This window comes from Macrobrachium nipponense, chromosome 9, assembly GCF_015104395.2.
Source record: "Macrobrachium nipponense isolate FS-2020 chromosome 9, ASM1510439v2, whole genome shotgun sequence".
Classification (NCBI taxonomy): domain Eukaryota; kingdom Metazoa; phylum Arthropoda; class Malacostraca; order Decapoda; family Palaemonidae; genus Macrobrachium; species Macrobrachium nipponense.
The window spans coordinates 28,628,816-28,647,654 of record NC_061110.1 but is presented as its reverse complement, the minus strand read 5'-3'; the positions used below and the strand labels follow the sequence as shown (position 1 = coordinate 28,647,654).

Sequence of the window (18,839 nt, the reverse complement as noted above, 5' to 3'; positions counted from 1 at the left end):
TTGTACTCCCTCCCCACGGAGATGTTGCTGTTCTCAGACGCATCGACCGAGGGATGGGGCGCACACCTAGAGGGGTTACGGGCTGCGGGTGTGTGGTACCATCGCGACAAGCACCTTCACATCAACGTCCTGGAGCTCAAGGCAGTGTTTCTCACTCTCCAAGAGTTTCAAGATCGTCTGGTGGGACACTCAGTGGTGTTGATAAGCGACAACACCACGGTAGTGGCGTACATCAACAAACAGGGGTGGCCTAGTGTCCCTCCTGTTGCATCAGTTAACGTTGCAGGTGCATGAGTGGGCCGAGGCACACTCGGTAGAGCTGTCAGCCCGCTTCATTCCAGGCAAGAGGAATGTGGTGGCGGACATGCCACCCGGCACAACAGAAAACTCCAGGTTTTCTACTCGGCTGTGCCGAACCCATGGGCAGCTGCAGAGGAGACACTTCAACACCCGTGGGACAACCTCTTCGTGTACGCCTTTCCCCCGTTCTGTCTGATTCGCAAGGTGATCAGCAGGGTGCCGGTTACCGCGAATCTTCGGATAATCCTGGTGGCACCCAAATGGCCTCAGGCCGTTTGGTAGCCGGACCTGCTGGCTCTGCTCTCCGAAGCACTGAGAGATATTCCCCCCTGGCACAACCTCCTGTGCCAGCCACACATAGAACAGTACCACCGGTCAGTTCGGTCCCTGTGTCTTCACAGCTGGCTGTTATCCACCATCTCTTGCAAGCTAGAGGCTTTTCTTGCAGCGCAGCAACAGAGATGGCTGGGTATACCAGGGAAAGTGGTCCGTCTTCTGTGGTTGGTGTCGTGGACAGGTTTTCTCTCCTCTTAGAGCCACTATTCAGCAGGTAGCGGATTTCCTCGTTTCCCTTCGCCGAGAGAAGCTCCTCTCCGTCTCCGCAGTTAAGGGATACAGAGCCACCCTGGCCCTAGTCCTTAAACTGCGAGGAGTGGATATCTCCTCCTCCTTCGAGATCTCCCGCCTTATGAAGAGCTTCAAGAGGTCTTGCCCACCCAGGGAACTCAGGCCCCGGGATGGGATGTGACTCTCGTCCTTAGGAGTTTGACTCGAAGACCCTTCGAGCCACTCCGAGAGTTGTCAGACAGGGATCTAACCCTCAAGACCCTCTTCGGTCTTCCTGCTGGCCTTGGCATCGGCGAAGAGAGTAGGGGAACTTCATGGTCTTTCCTTCGATGTTGAGCATTCCAGGGGATGGGGATCTGTGACGCTCGATTTCGTCCCGAACTTCGTAGCGAAGAGTCAGAATCCTTCGGTCCCTGACGACCGGTTCGAATCTTTCACGATCCCCTCCCTGAAGGACTTCACTGATAATGATGCGGATGAGATGCTGCTTTGTCCTGTGAGGGGGCTACGGCGCTATCTGAAGAGAACTCGGCACCTCAGGCCTGAGTGCCGACGCCTCTTCGTTAGCACCGGGGTTACCAAGAAAGAGGTTTCCAAAGAACACACTTTCTTTCTGGCTGTGTAAGGTGATCAGGAGGGCGTACAACGTGGATGGTAGTGGTGACACCCATACCCTTCTTCTGAGAGCTCACGAAGTCAGAGGTATTGGTCCAACCCTTGTGTTCTGCAAGAACTTCTCCATGGCGCAGGTTCTGAAGGCAGGGGTTTGGGCCAACCAGACCACCTTTACTTCCTTCTACCTTCGGGGTATTACCCACAGGTCCTTGGACACCTTTTCCTTGGGACCCATGGTGGCTGCTCAACAAGTTGTGTAGCCTACCCAGCACCCGAGCAGACAGAACAGCATCGCATCCTTGTGTGACTGCATGAATGGATGAGTGAAAGAGAGTGTGACTGGCTTCTCTTCCTCCTTCGCTCTTCCTCCTTTACCTGTGGGCAGAGGGCTGCGGTCGTCACTACGCTGGACAGGAAGCAGATGCAGGTAAGCTACACGACTGAGCTCCATCCTATCCCTTTCAGTAGGGATAGGAGTGTTTATCCACCACTCCCCAACAAGGGGGGAAGTGGAAGTCAACAAGAGACAAACCCATGACTTCATTTTGGCTCTTGAAGTAGGAACTAGTTCTTGTGTTTTTGCTATTTATAAGAGGTACACTTGCCTCCCTCTTATAAATTTGGTCCAGAAGTCTGACCACTGATTCTGCGGTGCACACCCCGATCAGTTGGGCAGAGGCTAGGATCCCTCTTACGACCAGGGAGGGAACCAAGGTCGGACGAACACCAGTCTGTTTATAAGACTCGGATTCCACCCACCAATAAGTGAGTCTTCCTATTGTTAAAGGACCGAGGGTTTGTATACATATTGGAACATAACAATTTGTCGAAAATTGTATTTTCCTAACTATACAAACCTGAGGTCCTTTACACATAGTCCCACCTCATGCCACCCCTCACTCTGCGTTTCCTAGGCCTAAAGCAAAGTGACTCCTCTCCTCGCAGTCAAGCTGACCGCCAACTGGCGGACAAGTAGTTAACTACTGAACCCCCTTGTTTGAAGCTTACGGTTCAGCTGCCTCTAAGTACCTTCCTATTGTTAAAGGACCTCAGGTTTGTATAGTTAGGAAAAATACAATTTTCGACAAATTGTTATTTTTAATAGTATATTCTTACATAAAAAATTTGTTCCGACACGTCATGCAAACCCTCGGTCCTTTACATAAGGAATTACTATTCAGTGCCAGCTGGACCGGTCGTAAGATTTACTAACAAGGTAGTTCGGCAGTAACTGCTTGTCTGATGGTTGAGAGTCCCGCCCGACTGGAGGTAAACATACCACTTTGCTTTCCACCGCCGTTGGGTGAAGACGTGTTCGCCCCTCTGCCTGCCTCTGTGGTGAGATTGTTTTCAAGCTTACTTGCCTTTCAACCTGTTTTTTTAGAATGTGATTGACTGTAAGTGCTACTCTTATTTGTTTGTTTGTTTATTTTGTGGTATTGCATCGCTAGATCAATCATGAAGTTCCACGAATTGGAGAAGCCCTCGTGCCCCCCATCCAACCGGAGAGTGTGCCCTGGAGTGGGAGGCTGAAAGGTCCAGTGAGTTGTGGACCCTCATCCTCTGCGTACAAGTTGCCGAGGGCGCGAATGCTTTCAGGATTTAACTTGAGTTGTTTGTGTCTCTTGGTCGGAGGAGCAGTGGGAGCTGTACGAGAAGAGGAAAAGCCGCGTAGGGCCGCCAAGGTGTCGTTGGAAAGCTCTCCCTTGACACCTTTGGTGACGGATACGTCATCTTCTTTTCTCCCTCCTCGTCAGCTCCCGCGTATGGCTCTCTCCCCTTCGGGGGACGTGTCTCCCTCCACCTCTTCGTTCGATCTGTCGAGTGCAGAGAAGAGAGGGCGACATTGTACTCAAGGTCGTCTGTCCGCTTAGGGTGGGATGCAGCGTTTCTCCGTAGGGAGACCGCTGGTCCAGACCTGCAGCTCGATTGCCATTGCGGGTTGGCAATCGCCTGCAGTCCTCCCAACCTACCGGCTCTGCTGGTAGGCAGGGTAGGAGCATCAGGTCTTCCTCACCTGTCCCTTCAACCTCCTCGGGCTATACCGGGAGGAGCGAGGTGAACAGGAGTGACCGTAAGGAGTGCGCTCCTTATGGTCCGGCCACAAGAGCCTACAAGCCTGGTTCGGTCTTAGGACCAAACAGATCGTACGCTAAAGTGGTTGGAGGAGACCACAAGGGGTCTGACGAAGTTCTTCCTCCTGAAGGAGGAGTGTCTCGGGAAGTGATCGGCCTGGATGGATCTGACTGTCCATCGCCTCAGGACGCAATCACCCCCGAGATACAGAGGTCCTTTGCAGAGGTCACTGCGCTGATTCGTCAGCACAACGACCTTGGGGAAGGATCGGTGGTTGCTCCCTCTGACCGTCCATCGAGGTTAGAGTCGTTCTGGGGTCCTAAGAAGGAACCCAGTGCGACGGTGGGGCTACCCCGATCTTCCTAGGATGACAGAGTGCTGGACCAGGTGAACGCCCTTGTCTCCGGACAAGAGGCCTCACTAAGGGCCTGCAGGTGGGACAAGCTGCTTCTCCCACCTCTGACTCGTTAGCAGCGTTTTTATGTGCCTCCAGCAGACCCGTTGCCGACCAAGCAGGTTGATCCGGAGCTAGCGCGTCTAACTCCAGGAGAGCCTCTTCAACACCTGCAGTTGGAGAACCTCTGGTTCTCGCAGCAAGAGGCATCGACCCTGGAATCCACTGCCATGGCAGTTTTCCAGGCCATCTCCTGGCTGGATCAGTGGTCCCTCCTTAACTGCTGCTGGAAGTGGGGGTTGCCTGGCCAGCCATTGGGCAACTTGGCAGCGCTACGAAGCCAAGACTTGGGTAGTGGATGTCTTCAGGAGGGATACCTACTGCCCTTCGAGTCTAGGCCACCCCTCACCTCACACCCGGTCCACCTTCAGACGTACGTCCCCAGTTCTGCCAGGGATGTAGCACTGACACAAGAAGTGAAAATCATGCTGAGCAAAGGAGCTGTGGAGATCGTGCGAGATCAGTCACGGGGTTTCTACAGCCAACTTTTCCTGGTGGAGAAGTCTTTAGGGGTTGGAGACCGGTGATAGATCTCTCTTCCTTGAACGGTTTCGTTCACCAGAATCGGTTCACGATGGAAACAGCACGCTCAGTTCCACGTTGGCCGAGTGCATTTCTTGCTTGGCTTCCAATCTGGTGGTCCAAAGGTCAATTCTTGGCTCAGCCAGCGCAGAACCAGAGGAATTTATTTCTGGTGATAGAAATTTATTTCTGGTGATAGAAATTCATTTCTCGATTCAATGTGGTTTGGATCCCACAATAAGCTGTAGGTCCCATTGCTAGGTAACCAGTTGGTTCCTAGTCACGTAAATATATCTAATCCTTTGGGCCAGCCCCAGGAGAGCTGTTAATCAGCTCAGTGGTCTGGTAAAACTAAGATATACTTAACTTTAATGGCACGTTCAGTGGTCGGTTCCATCAGGGAGAATGATTTCCTGCTTTTGGTGGACCTGAAGGATGCGTATTTTTAAATACCCATCCACCAGTCCTCTAGAAAGTTCCTCCATTTTATCCTCAGTGGGACAGTGTACCAATTCAAGGCACTTTGTTTCGGTCCCTCAACCGCCCTACAGGTGTTCATGCGAGAGTTCACTCTGGTGTCGGCTTGGGCCCATTCAGTTGGGATACATCTGATGAGGTATCTCGACGATTGGCTGGTCCTGGTGAGCTCCTGCTCGCAGTTGCTACAGGACAGAGATCGACTTCTCGACTTCTGCCGCGATCTGGGGATTGTGGTAAATTTTGAGAAGTCAGATCTCTAACCCAAGCAGAGGATAAAGTACCTGGGCTTGCTGATTGGTACAGTAGCAGCACGAGTCTTCCCCGCAGACTCACGGATCAGCAGGTTCAGGGAGGCAGCCCATCGGTTCCTGTCGTCAACTCAGCAGTGGCAAGTCGTGATTGGTCACCTGTTGTCACTAGAGAAGCTAGTCCCTCACGGGCGTCTTCACCTGCGGTCTCTTCAATGGACACTAAAGGAGTGCTGGTCACAGGCATGGGATCCACAGTTCTTCCTGTTTCCTCTCACGGAGGAAGTAAGGGAGGAGCTGGCCTGGTGGTAGACGACAGGAACCTCTTAATAGGAGTGCCCCTGCGCACTCCCCCTCCGGAGATGCTTCTGTTCTCAGACGCATCGACCGAGGGTTGGGACGCACACCTGGAAAAGTTGATGGTTGCAGGAGTGTGGAACCATCAAAACAGACACCTTCATATTACCTGCTGGAACTCAAGGCAGCGTTTCTTGTGCTCCAAGAATTCCAGGGACTACTGATGGGACACTCGGTGGTGTTGATGAGCGACAACACCATGGTAGTGGCATACATCAACAAAAGGGGGCCTCGTGTCCCTCCTGTTACACCAGTTGACAATGTAGGTGCATGAGTGGGCCATAGCTCACTCGGTAGAGCTGTCAGCCAGATATATTTTAGGCAAGAGGAATGTAGTGGCAGACAAGCTCAGCCACCAGAATCAGGTGATTGGGACAGAATGATCTCTTCACTCAGACGTGGGGGCGTCCAGTAGTGGATCTGTTTGCCACCTGGCACAACAGAAAACTTCAGGTTTTCTTCTTAGTTGTGCCGTACCCATGGGCAGCTGCAGAGGACGCGTTCCAACATCCCAGGGACAACCTCATAGTCTACGCCTTTCCCCTGTTCTGCCTGATTCGCAAGGTGATCAGCAGGGTGCTGGTCACCAGCAATCTTCGGATGATTCTGGTAGCCTGGTATCTGGACCTGCTGGCTCTTCTCTCGGAGGCACTGTTAGAGATTCCCCCATAGCACAACCTGCTGTGTCAACCACATGTAGAATGGTACCACCAGCCAGTACATTCCCTGTGTCTTCACGGCTGGCGGTTATCCACCATCTCTTGCGAGCAAGAGGCTTTTCTCACTGAGCAGTAACGGAGATGGCTGGTTACCTCAGACAGTCCTCTGCAGACAGTGGTCTGTCTTTTGGGGTTGGTGTCGTAGACGGGGGGTCTCTCCGCTCAGAGCCACTCTCCAGCAGGTAGCGGATTTCCTCATCTTTCTTAGCCGAGAGAAGCTTCTCTCTGTCTCTGCAGTTAAAGGATACAGAGCTGCCCTGGCCCTAGTCCTTAAGCTGCAAGGAGTTGATATTTTTTCCTCACTGAAAATATCTCTCCTAGGAGCTTCAAGAGGTCTTGCCCACCCAGGGAACTCAGGCCCCCAGGGTGGGATGTGACTCTTGTCTTGAGGAGTTTGACTCGTAGACCCTACGAGCCTCTCCAGGAGTCATCATACAGGGATCTGACCCTCAAGAATGTCTTTCTGCTGGCCCTGGCATTGGCAAAGAGAGTAGTAGAACTTCGTGGTCTTTCCTTTGATGTCAAACACTTGAGGTGATGGGGATCAGTTACACTTGATTTCGTTTCAGATTTTGTAGCGAAGACTCAGAACCCTTCGGTCCCTGACGCCAGGTTCGAGTCCTTCACAATCCCCTCCCTAGAAAGAAGTGTCCAAGAACACTGTTTCTTTCTGGGTTCGCGAGGTGATCAGGAAAGCGTACGACTTCGAGAGGAGTGCCGACACCATTACCTTTCGTCCGAGAGCCCACGAAGTTAGAGGTATTGGTCCAACCCTTGCATTCCGCAAGAACTTGTCCGTCACACAGGTGCTGCAGGCAGGGGTGGTCCAACCAGACCACCTTCACCTCCTTCTACCTTCAGGATATTGCCCATAAGTCTTTGGACACTTTTTCCTTGGGACCCGTGGTGGCTGCTCAACAAGTTGTGTAGCTTACCCAGCTCCTGAACAGACAAGGTTGCATCTCGTCCTTGTGATATCGCATGAATGGAGAATGAATGAGTATGTGACTGCCTCCTCTTCCTTCTCTTTTCTTCCCTCTCCCTGCGGGCAGAGGGTAGTGGTCGTCACATGCTGGACAGGACGACGGTGCAGGTAAGCTAAGTAACCGAGCTTCATTCTATCCCTTTCATTAGGGATAGAAGCGTTTATCCATCCCTTCCCTAGCAAGGGGGGAAGCGGACAGCAGTAAGAAACAAACCCAAAACTTTATATTTGGCTTCTTACTTAAGACATAAGTTCTTGCTTGCTATTAATAAGAGGTACGTTTGCCTCCCTCCTATGAATTAGTCCAGAGGTCTGGTCACTGATCCTGCAGTTCTCACTCCGATCAGTTGGACAGAGGCTAGGTTCCCCCCCTTTGCTCTTACAATCAGGGAGGGAACCTAGGTTGGGCGAACACCAGTCTGTTCATAACTCAGATTCCTCCCACCAATAAGTGAGTCTTCCTTATGTAAAGGACCGAGGGTTTGTATAATGTGTCGGAACAAATCACAATTTTTGAAAGTAAATTGTATTTTTCCTAACTACACAAACCTGAGGTCCGTTACATATAGTCCCACCTCATGCCACCCCTCACTCTGTTCCTGGGCCTAAAGCAAAGTGATATGTTTACCTTCAGTCGGGCGGGACTCCCGACCATCGGACAAGCAGTTACTGCTGAACTACCTTGTTAGTAAATCTTACGACTGGTCCAGCTGGTGCTGAAAAGTAATTCCTTATGTAAAGGACCTCAGGTTTGTATAGTTAGGAGGAAAAATACAATTTACTTTCAAAAATTGTGATATTTCAAAAGATACCTGTTGTTGCAAAAGCTTGCCTATACATGGATGGTATTGCAATTTAGCAGTCATCTTGTACTGTACTACAGATATGAAAGTTTATCATAATTTTTTACTTCCTCTTATCTAAAGGTTGTCTTGTACAAGGAAATATAAGGCATATGAAGGAATTTGTTGAGACAGTGCTTTTGTATATGTGAAATCTGAGTGTTTTGAAGTAAATGACTGAAAAATGATGATCATTTGTGTTTACTTAGTATTGAGCCCTGATAGTCTTGTACAAACCCACAAGTTGCCATCTTACACAGCAAAAAAAAGTGAAAATAGAAAAAGGAAATCAAAATGATGTGTTAAATAGCAATTGAATAGGTTAAATAATATTTACAAGTATACCTTCACTAATACACCAATATGTAATCTGGTTTCTTCAGTAATTCTATGGCAATTTCAAATTTTTTGGGGTACAGGAAGCTTTTTTTAATTTATTTTTTTGTTTGCACAAGATCTGTTTACCTATTAGTGCTACCTTACTCTTTCTTATTAACACACAGAAGGTCACTCTTTGTTTCCAGTTATGGGTTCATTGAATAAAGGAAGTGTAATTAGTGCTGTGAAACTGACAGTGTATGTGTGTGCGTGTGTGCCGACATGATCTATATCCAGACCACAGTGCAAGCATTAAATCACTGGACTATGATTCACACAAAGTAATTTGTTAATATAGGTTTAAATGATGTTTTGGGGAAAAGTGTTGGTCAAACCTTACATAAAGTTAAGAATTACATGACAATATAATGTTTGTGATAGTATGTAGTATATAAAATGTGATGCAGTGCTTAATTATTATTCAGAAGTACGTAATCCTTCTGTACCTCAACTTTTTCACTAAATCAGGACTTCTCAGGTCATAATGGTGTTAGATTAGTGAAGGTCTACCTCTATTAGCAAGTTATAAACAATGAAAATAAATACAAAATATTAACAAATGAATCATTGCATAAACAGTAAATCATTTTAAACTGGAAATCAATAAGAAAAGAGTGTTTGAGTGTACATACTTTTGAGGTGGATGTAAGCCTCGCCTATGTAAGGTTATTGGTGTGTGGTAAATTTGATGTTTTAAGATATTTACAAAGTTTTGGCTCCAGAGTGAAATATGTAATAGTGTAGTTTCACACAACAAACATTATATTTTCAGAGTGTCATAGTCTCTTGATAGAGGTGGGAGAATTCCTTGCCTTGCATTTCTGTGATCAACGAATTGTTTACGCGGACAGTAAAGACTCGCTCATTCAAGCCTTAGCTGGTTTTGTTTGTAACAAAACAACCCTCACTGCCTTAGAAAATATGCCGAGAGAGAGGTAAGGTTTATTTTATTACAGTCGTAAAAATATATTTGTTAGTGCAATTGTTTTCATATTGGTTGTGATGGGTGACAGGTTTATGAAAGTTTGACAATTGAAGAAAGGGGTGATATTATTCCATTGGTATGCGAATCATCCTCCCCCCAAGAAATAAAATAAACAAGATAAAATAAAACTGACGTAGCTCAGTACCTCTTCAATTTTCCAGTCAGCTCCAGGAGGGATATATGGAATTTTCTACTTTAAGGATTTTCACTTTTTGGATATAGTGATGAAGCTTCAAAAATACCTTAGTACAGTAGCTCACCGAGATAACGGATTAAAGCGTGCGAGCCAACCCCACCTTAATAAAAACTCCAATATTTCATTGTATATATATCTATGAATGCATGTTTGTGCTATAAAGTCCAGGTATAAATATACCTGGTAATCCTTTAAACTACTGTAAATGCTTATAACTGCTTATTTTAACAGTTCACTACCTAATTTGATAGTTCTAACAGAAATTTACCGTAGATTAACATTCTAAAACAATTAAAAATCATTTCAAATAGAAATGCATCCTAAGCCATCCCAAAACCCTAAGAGCCATCTTCTAGCAACTATAGTAATTATTACCCTTTATATGTAAGCATAATCCTTTTCTTTCATAGTACTGTTTCATTTTCTTGTTTGTGATAAAGCTTTTATGAACCATGTATTTATATAAACAACCACTACCCATAAAGTAAGATATAGCTGTATTGTTAATATGAATTATAAACTGCAGGACAGTAAAAGCTTTAGTATAATTTTTTTATTTGAAAGCAATGCAAATTAATCAAAACCAGTAACCATAAATTTCATTTATCTGTAAGATAATCATGGAAAATACTTGAGTAAAATAACAACAAAAAATTACTGTATATATTGGTGATTTTATCATGTATCTCATGTACTGACCTCTATTCCTCCATCTCTTTATCCCATATTCTAGTTAATTAAGTTAAAAATGTTGAAGATAATGATAAAAGTATTAATAGTAGCCTACAACCAAAGGGGAAACGGCTGTTTTGCTAAGAACAACCGAATCGCATTTCAGCCATCATATGATAGTAAACAATTACTGTAGTTATGTTGCAAATGAATTCTGTTCTTTAATTTATGAAAAATAATTTACTATTGAAATGCATAAATATTGTAATATTATTATTTTATTATTATTTAATCTTACTAATTTTAAAAAATTAGTAATATAATATTATATAACTATTTATTATATATATTATAAATATATTATTGTATAATATATATATATATATATATATAATATAATACTTATATATTATGTATAATATAATATATATAGTATAATAATATATGATATATATTATATATATGTATATATATATATATATATATGATATGATATATATATCGTTACTATATAGTATATGATATATATAGTTATATATATGTACATATATATATATGGTATATATACTATAATAGTAGTATATATATATATAGATATAATATAATATATATATATTATATATATTATTATATATATATTATTATATACTACATATATATACATATACAGTCCCCGGGTTACGACGGGTTTGGGTTATGACGTTCAGAGCTTAAGGCGCTTCTCAATTATATTCATCGGACATTATTTCCAGGGTTACGACGCCTACAACACTCATCTGGCATATGAAATATGACACCAAAATTGCAAAATAATCAATATTTGAAGGGTTTTTTTATGAAAAATGTAATAAGAATGCAGTTTACAGAGTTTTCAATGCACCAATAGCATTAAAAGTAAGGTTTCATACATTCAACTTACCTGTCAGATATATACATAGCTATCGACTCCGTCGTCCCCGACAGAAATTCAAATTTCGCGGCACTCGCTACAGGTAGGTCAGGTGATCTACCGCCCTGCTCTGGGTAGCAGGACTAGGAACTATTCCCGTTTTCTAATCAGATTCTCTCTGTCGCCGGTAGTATCAACATTGTTGTTACTTCCTCCTGACTGGAATTCTTTTTTCACAACGCTTTTGATCATCTTTCGGCTGATTTTGGTGACGTACTTGGATCGTTGTTTGGCATTCGCTATTGTGGACTGGTTTTTGGACTTTGCTTTGGATTTTCGTGAATATGTCTGATTCTAGTGTTAGCTTTCAGAGTGTGTGTGAATGAAGGCTGTAAGGTGAGGATTCCGAAAGCTTCGGTAGATCCTCACACTACATGCAGTGGTTGTAGAAAGGTTGAATGCTCAATTGAGAATACGTGTAACGAGTGTGAGAGATTGAGTGCGCAAGAATGGAAGAATCTGACTTCTTACTTGAAGAAGTTAGAGAAGGATAGAGAGAGGAAGGCGGCTTACAAAAGCCGGAAAATGTCTAGTAGTTGTGTAGCTTCTTCTTCTTCTCTTAATTATGCCCGTTCTGTGTTTCAGCCCGTTCACAAGTTTATCCCTCTGATTCCGCCTCAGAAATAGCGGAACTCAGAGCTTCCCTTCAAAAAATGCAAGAGAAAATGGAAGCATTAGAAGGTAAGAGAAGTGAATGTGGTTTCTCGAGTGATGTTAGTGTCCCCAGTGTAGTGGAGGGGGCGTCTGGTCGTCCCTGCGACGCTCCCAGGCCTAGACCTCTTCCAAGCTCCCTGGCCCAGAGGAGAAGGAAAGTCGAAAGCCTTACGGGGGTCGTGGGGAATCCCCAACGATCAGACGTCCCTTCGGCAGAATCGTATACATCTCAGTCTGCCAGGGACAGCTATAGAAAAAGCGTCCTTCGTGAGTGCTTTTCATCTTCTAGTTCGCCTTCTCCGAGAAAGAGGATGGAAGGAATCGAAGCTTTCATGTCCGCTAAAAGGAACTGGAAAGAACCTGAGCTTAATTCTAGCCCCGAGCGCTTCTCTGAAGAGGAGGCGCCTTCGGTAATCAAGAAAGCTAGAAAGGATTTAGATCCTTGGAAGGGAAAAGACTCTCGAGCGCCTTCCAGATCTCCTTCTCCTGATTCGAATGAGCCTTCGACCAGGAGAATTTTGATGAATGTACAGGAGCAAATAGCGTCTTTGGTAGGAGTACTTTCTAAGGAGCCTACTCGTTAAAAAGGATGACAGGCTTCCGATTAAGAGATCCAAATACCGATCTCCTGTCGGGCGCGACGAACCCTCCAGGGGAGTTGTCGCACAAGCGGCCATCTCTGGGGGAGCGGTGCGTTAGGCAGGCGAGATGTGGGAAAGGAAGTAACTCCTACCAAGCGTCAGGCGCCAACTAGGAGCCAGGCGCCAAGTAGGCGCAAAGATCCTGACTTTACTGTAGATCGTTCTAGGCCCAGATCTTCATCCAAGCAACAAGAGCCAATTGGAGAAGAGAGAACTCCTGATAGGAGTATAGCGCCCGCTAAGCGCAATATACTTGCTATTCGAAAGGCGCATTCCATGAGCGATACTCCTACCAAGCCTCAGGAGTATTTCGGAACTAGATGCGCCTTCCGTAGGTCAGGAGTATTCGGGAAGAGATACTCCTGCCAAGCGCCTTGATTACTCTGGCCTCGATACTCCTCCCAGGCGCCAAGAGTATTCTGGACTTTTTACTCCTACCAGGCGCCAGGAGTATTCGAAGCGCGATGCGCCTACCAAGCGCCAGGAGTATTCTGAGCTTAATACTCCTAACAAGCGCCAGGAGTATTTGGAGCGAGATGCGCCTTCCAGACGGCAGGAGTATTCGAAGAGTGTTAACGACTGTCAGGCGCCAGGAGTATTCCAAACAGGTTACTCCTACCACCAGGCCTCAGGAGTATTCTCAGCGAGATACTCCTGCCTAAACGCCAGGCGCATTCTCCTCGTTGAAGAGCTTGACATCCGACAGGAGTCTAACAGGCGTAGAGCAGTGATACGTGACTCTCCTAATGATAAACATAAGGAGAGAGTTACTCCTAGCCCATCTCCTTATAGAAGTGCTTCTTCTTCGGAAAGGAAGAAATCTAGAGAGGAGACAGAGGAGGGAAGGGAGCCTTCTCCTTCCGATCCTATTAATTTAGATGATGTCTCAGAGGACGAAGTTACTAACAGAGAAGGGCTCTCGAATTATAAAGTTCTTTCTGCTCTTCTCTTAGAAGAATATGGAGATGCATTAACTCCAGCCGCTCCTCCTTCTCCTCGCTCTCTATTTTCAAGTACGAAGGCACACAAGTCTTCGTCTTTCCTGAAAATGAGCCGGCCATATCCATGAAAAGGGCCTTACAATCTCTGGACTCCTGGATCAAGACTAAGAAGGAGTTAGGAAGGACGATCTTTTGCATGCCTCCCGCTAAACTAAGGGGCAGGAGAGGCATATGGTATGAAACGGGAGAAAACATGGGGTTGTCTCTGCCTGTTTCAGCTGAGTCGGATTTCTCCAGTCTCGTAGACTCGTCGAGGAGACATGCCTTGAATTCAGCAAAAGCAACATGGGGTCTTTCGGAAATGGACCATCTCCTCAAGGGACTTTTTCACACCTTAGAAGTATTTAACTTCCTAGATTGGTCCCTTGGGTCATTGCTAAGAAGTCCCATGAAAAAGAACAACTAAGCCCTGAAACCTTGCATAGCATCCTTACATGCATAGATAAGGCGGTTCAAGATGGATCGGCGGAAGTGTGCTCCCTCTTCGGTGCGGGAATACTAAAGAAGAGAGCGGTTCATAGTGCCTTTCTCACTAAGGCCGTCTCTCCTTCGCAGAGATCCGCTTTGCTGTATGCGCCTCTCTCTGAGCATTTATTTCCTTCGCAGTTGGTGAGAGACATTGCCCATTCGCTAACTGAGAAAGCCACTCAGGATCTTTTAAGGCAATCCTCAAGGAAGAATAGACCTGTGGCTAGTGAGGAAAGAAAGCATCTAAGCCAACTCAACAACAGCAGCCCTTTCGAGGAGGCGCTCAGGCTAGATCCATCGTCAGAAGGAAATCAACTGAAAAAAGGGGAAGATCTGCCTTTCCGTCCTTTAAGAAGGGAAAATGAGAAATCTTTCCTCCAGACACCTGTAGGAGCCAGGTTACAATTCTTTGCGGGAGCATGGGAAGACATAGGATCCGATCCTTGGTCAATGTCAGTAATCAAGAAGGGTTATTATATCCCATTCAACGACAGACCCCCTTGACAACGTCACCGAGGGAACTGTCAGCCAGATACAAGGACCCTGTTCTGGTGGATAACTCTTCGTCAAATGGTGGAGCAGATGTGGGACAAAAGAGCAATAGAGCTGGTACTGGATCAAAGCTCCCCGGGGTTTTACAATCGCTTGTTTCTCGTAGCGAAAGCCTCGGGGGGATGGAGACCGGTACTGGATGTAAGTTCGCTGAACAAATTCGTACAACAACAGAAGTTCAGCATGGAAACGTCTGCTCAGTACTTGCAGCTCTCTGTCAAGGAGATTGGATGGCGTCTCTAGATCTTCAAGACGCATATTTCCACGTCCCGATTCACCATTCGTCGAGGAAGTACCTTCGTTTCATATTCGAGGGAAGGCATCTATTCAGTTCAGGGCCCTGTGTTTCGGCCTTTCTACGGCTCCCCAAGTCTTCACAGACTTAATGAAAAATGTGTCAAAACACCTTCACATGAAAGGGATAAACGTCTCCCTATACCTGGACGACTGGCTCATCAGGGCCAGGTCTCAAAAGCAGTGTCTGGAGGACCTGTCAACAATCCTGGATTTGACAAAGACATTAGGATTAATCGTGAACCTCGAGAAATCCCAGATGGTCCCCAGCCAGAACGTAGTCTATCTGGGGATTCAGATGGATTCTTGGGGTTTTCGAGTATTTCCTTCTCAAGAGAGAGTAAGGAAAGGCTGTGCCACAGTATTGAACTTCTTAGAGAAAGAGCGTACTTCAGCGAGGGGAATGGTTGAGCCTTCTGGGGACCCTTTCCTCGCTCGAACAGTTCTTTCCTCTAGGAAGACTGCATCTCCGTCCGCTTCAGTACTTCCTGAGAAGCAGTTGGGAGTTGGAAGACAGGCAGCTCTCGGACACGTTTCCGATCTCATTAGAAATAAAGCAACAGTTAAGGTGGTGGTTGACCCCCTTGGAAGAAAACAGAGGAGTATCCTTAGAAGTTCGGAACCCAAACCTGACATTGTTCTCAGACGCGTCGGAGACAGGTTGGGGTGCGACTCTAGGGTCCGAAGAAGTGTCAGGCACCTGGTCGGAAGAGCAGGTGTCATGGCACATAAATTGCAAGGAGCTCTTTGCGATTCACCTCGTGTTGAAGAGCTTCGAGCAGATAGTCAGAGACAAAGTAATTCAGATAAACTCCGACAATACGACCGCTCTGGCTTATGTCAAGAAGCAAGGAGGAAAACTCACTCTTTCGCCCTATACGAACTGGCAAGAGATCTGCTGATTTGGGCAAATCAAAGGAATGTGGTCCTTCTAACGAGATTTGTTCAAGGGGATAGAACGTGAGAGCGGACAGAACTGAGCAGTAGGTTCCAGGTCCTTCCTACAGAATGGACCCTCCACTCGGAAGTCTGTCAGACCCTTTGGTATCTTTGGGGGAAACCACAGATAGATCTATTCGCCACGTTTCTCTCCAAAAAGGATAGACACATTTGCGCCCTGGTAGAGGATCCCAGGGCTTATGCTATAGAGCCTTTCTCCTGGACTGGTCAGGGCTAGACGTGTACGCTTTTCCCCCATTCAAGATTCTGGGGGAAGTAGTCAGAAAGTTTGTGGCCTCGAAGGGAACCAGAATGACTCTGATAGCCCCATATTGGCCATCCCGAATTTGGTTCACGGAGGTGATGGAGTGGACAGTGGACTTCCCCAGATCTCTTCCAAACAGGATAAGATCTGCTCAAACAACCCCACTTCGAGAGGTACCATCAAAATCTACCCGCTCTTGCTCTGACTGCCTTTCGACTATCGAAAGATTGTGGGCAGAGCGAGAGGGTTTTCTCGCAAGGCGGCAAGCGCAATTGCTAGAGCCCGCAGATCATCTACTAGGCGAGTGTACCAATCGAAGTGGGAAGTTTTTTTTCAGAAACTGGTGCAGGTCGAAGAAGCTGTCCTCTTCAATACCTCTGTAACCGAAATTGCGGATTTCCTTCTTTTCCTGAGGGAAAAGTCACATCTCTCTGTACCAACAATTAAAGGATACAGAAGTATGCTTTCGTCAGTCTTTAGAAACAGAGGCTTAGACTTGACGAATAATAAAGATTTGCACGATCTCATCCGCTCTTTTGAAACGTCCAAGTCAGTAGAGCCTAGGATTCCGAGCTGGAACTTAGATTGTGGTTCTGAAATTTCTATCCTCGGAAAAAGTTCGAACCACCTCATACGGCTTCATTCCGTGAGTATCACTAGAAAGTGTATATTTTTCTTCTATCTCTGGCTACGGCTAAAAGGGTCAGCGAGTTGCACGCCCTTGAGTCACGAGTTGGTTTCAAAGAAGATTCTGCGATTTGTTCATTCCAGATCTTTTTCTTGCCAAAAACGAGAACCCTTCGAATCCCTGGCCTATTAGGAGTTTCGAGGTGAAAGGACTTACTAGCCTAGTAGGCAGAGAAATAGAAAGATCACTTTGTCCAGTTAGAGCACTGAAATTCTATCTGGACAGAAAGAAGCGGTTGGGAGGCTCACAGCATGGTCTTTGGTGCTCGGTGTAAAAGACCCCAAGAGACCTATGTCTAAAAATGCTTTGGCCTTCTTTGTTAGAAGTGTAATTACGAGGCTCATAAGAACTGCCCAGATGACTCTTTTAATCTATTAAGAGTAAGAGCTCATGAGGTAAGGGCAATCGCGACATCAAATTGCGTTCCAGAGAAATATGTCACTTAAAAATATTTTGGACGCAACCTATTGGAGATGCAACTCAGTATTTGCATCATTATTTAAAAGATGTGCGAGTAACGTATGAGAAATGTTTTTCTTTAGGTCCGTTTGTGTCAGCACAGGACGGTTCTGGGTAAAGGAGAGAGCACCGATCCTTAAATGTGTGTACGTAACCCTCTTGTCGGATGTGTTCTCGTGTTTTCCTCCGTGCATGGGAGTGTCAGATGTCGCACTGGCGGCCTTCACTTCGCTTCATTAGGAAATCGAGTGACAGCTGGACTATTAGAGGGGTACAAAATTTTTATTTTTGTATGTATGAGTTTCGAGTTTGTGGTTGTTTGCTAAGAGGTTTGGGGATGACTCTTAGCAATCTTAGAACTTAACACTTTAGGACGGTGATCGGGATCGGTTGTGTGCTCCTTAAAGAAGGCGTGTTGTCATATAAGCGGATTAGCACCCCTGCACAAAACGCCAGTTAGGCTCTGCCGAGTAAGTGGATGAGACCCCATCGACAGACCAGCAAGAACTCTTGGCCACAGATCACTATCTCGCTAAGGCTCTTGAGATGAAGCAGACTCCTGGGCAGTAGCCACGAAGTCTTCCATCTAATAGGTAGGAACTAAGGTTTATTTATACCTACAAACATATGTTGTTTACCTGTCTAGTCAGTTAGTTAGCTGTCTCTTGCCCTCCACCAAAGGGTGTCAATCAACTATGTATATATCTGACAGGTAAGTTGAATGTATGAAAATGATATTGTTATGATACAATAAAGTTTCATACATACTTACCTGGCAGATATATACAATTGAAGACCCACCCAGCCTCCCCGCAGGAGACAGGTGAAGAGAGAATCTGATTAGAAAACGGGAATAGTTATAGTCCTGCTACCCAGAGCAGGGCGGTTAGATCACCTGACCTACCTGTAGCGAGTGCCGCGAAATTTGAATTTCTGTCGGGGACGACGGAGTCGATAGCTATGTATATATCTGCCAGGTAAGTATGTATGAAACTTTTTATTGTATCATAACAATATCATTTTTCTTAGGATTTTTTATGATGTTCCGGCTTACGACGATTTTCGGCTCACGCCGCGTCTCAAGAAGGGAACCCCTGTCGTAACCCGGGGACTGCCTGTATATAAATATATATATATATATATCATATATATATATATATATATATAATATATATATATATTATATATATATGTGTGTGTGTGTGTGTGTGTGTGTGTGTGTGTGTGTGTGTGTGTGTGTGGTGTGTGTGTGTGTGTGTGTGTGTAGGCAGTCCCTGGGTTACGACGGGTTGTTCGGCTTACAGCGTTCCAAGGTTAAGGTGCTTTTCAATTATATTCATGAGAAATTATTTCCAGGGTTACGACACGTACAATGCTGATCTGGTAGAAGAAATATGACACCAAAAATGCAAAATAATCAATATTTGAATTTTTTAATGAAAAATGCAATAAGAATACAATTTACGTAGTTTGAATGCACCCAAAGCATTAAAAAGTAAGGTTTTCTTTGGGTTTTTGACGATGTTCCGGCTT

General features: G+C 45.7%; 1 protein-coding gene across 2 annotated transcripts in view; it reads left to right on the top strand.

Moving 5' to 3' along the window:
- LOC135217984 (E3 ubiquitin-protein ligase RNF123-like) overlaps positions 1 to 18,839 on the top strand; it is a 245,262-nt gene that overhangs the window by 145,217 nt on the left and 81,206 nt on the right. For both annotated transcript variants that reach the window (XM_064254111.1, XM_064254112.1), the window contains exon 18: positions 9,316 to 9,478. In XM_064254111.1, the coding sequence (XP_064110181.1) occupies positions 9,316 to 9,478 (163 nt within the window). The remainder of the gene's footprint in view (positions 1 to 9,315; positions 9,479 to 18,839) is intronic.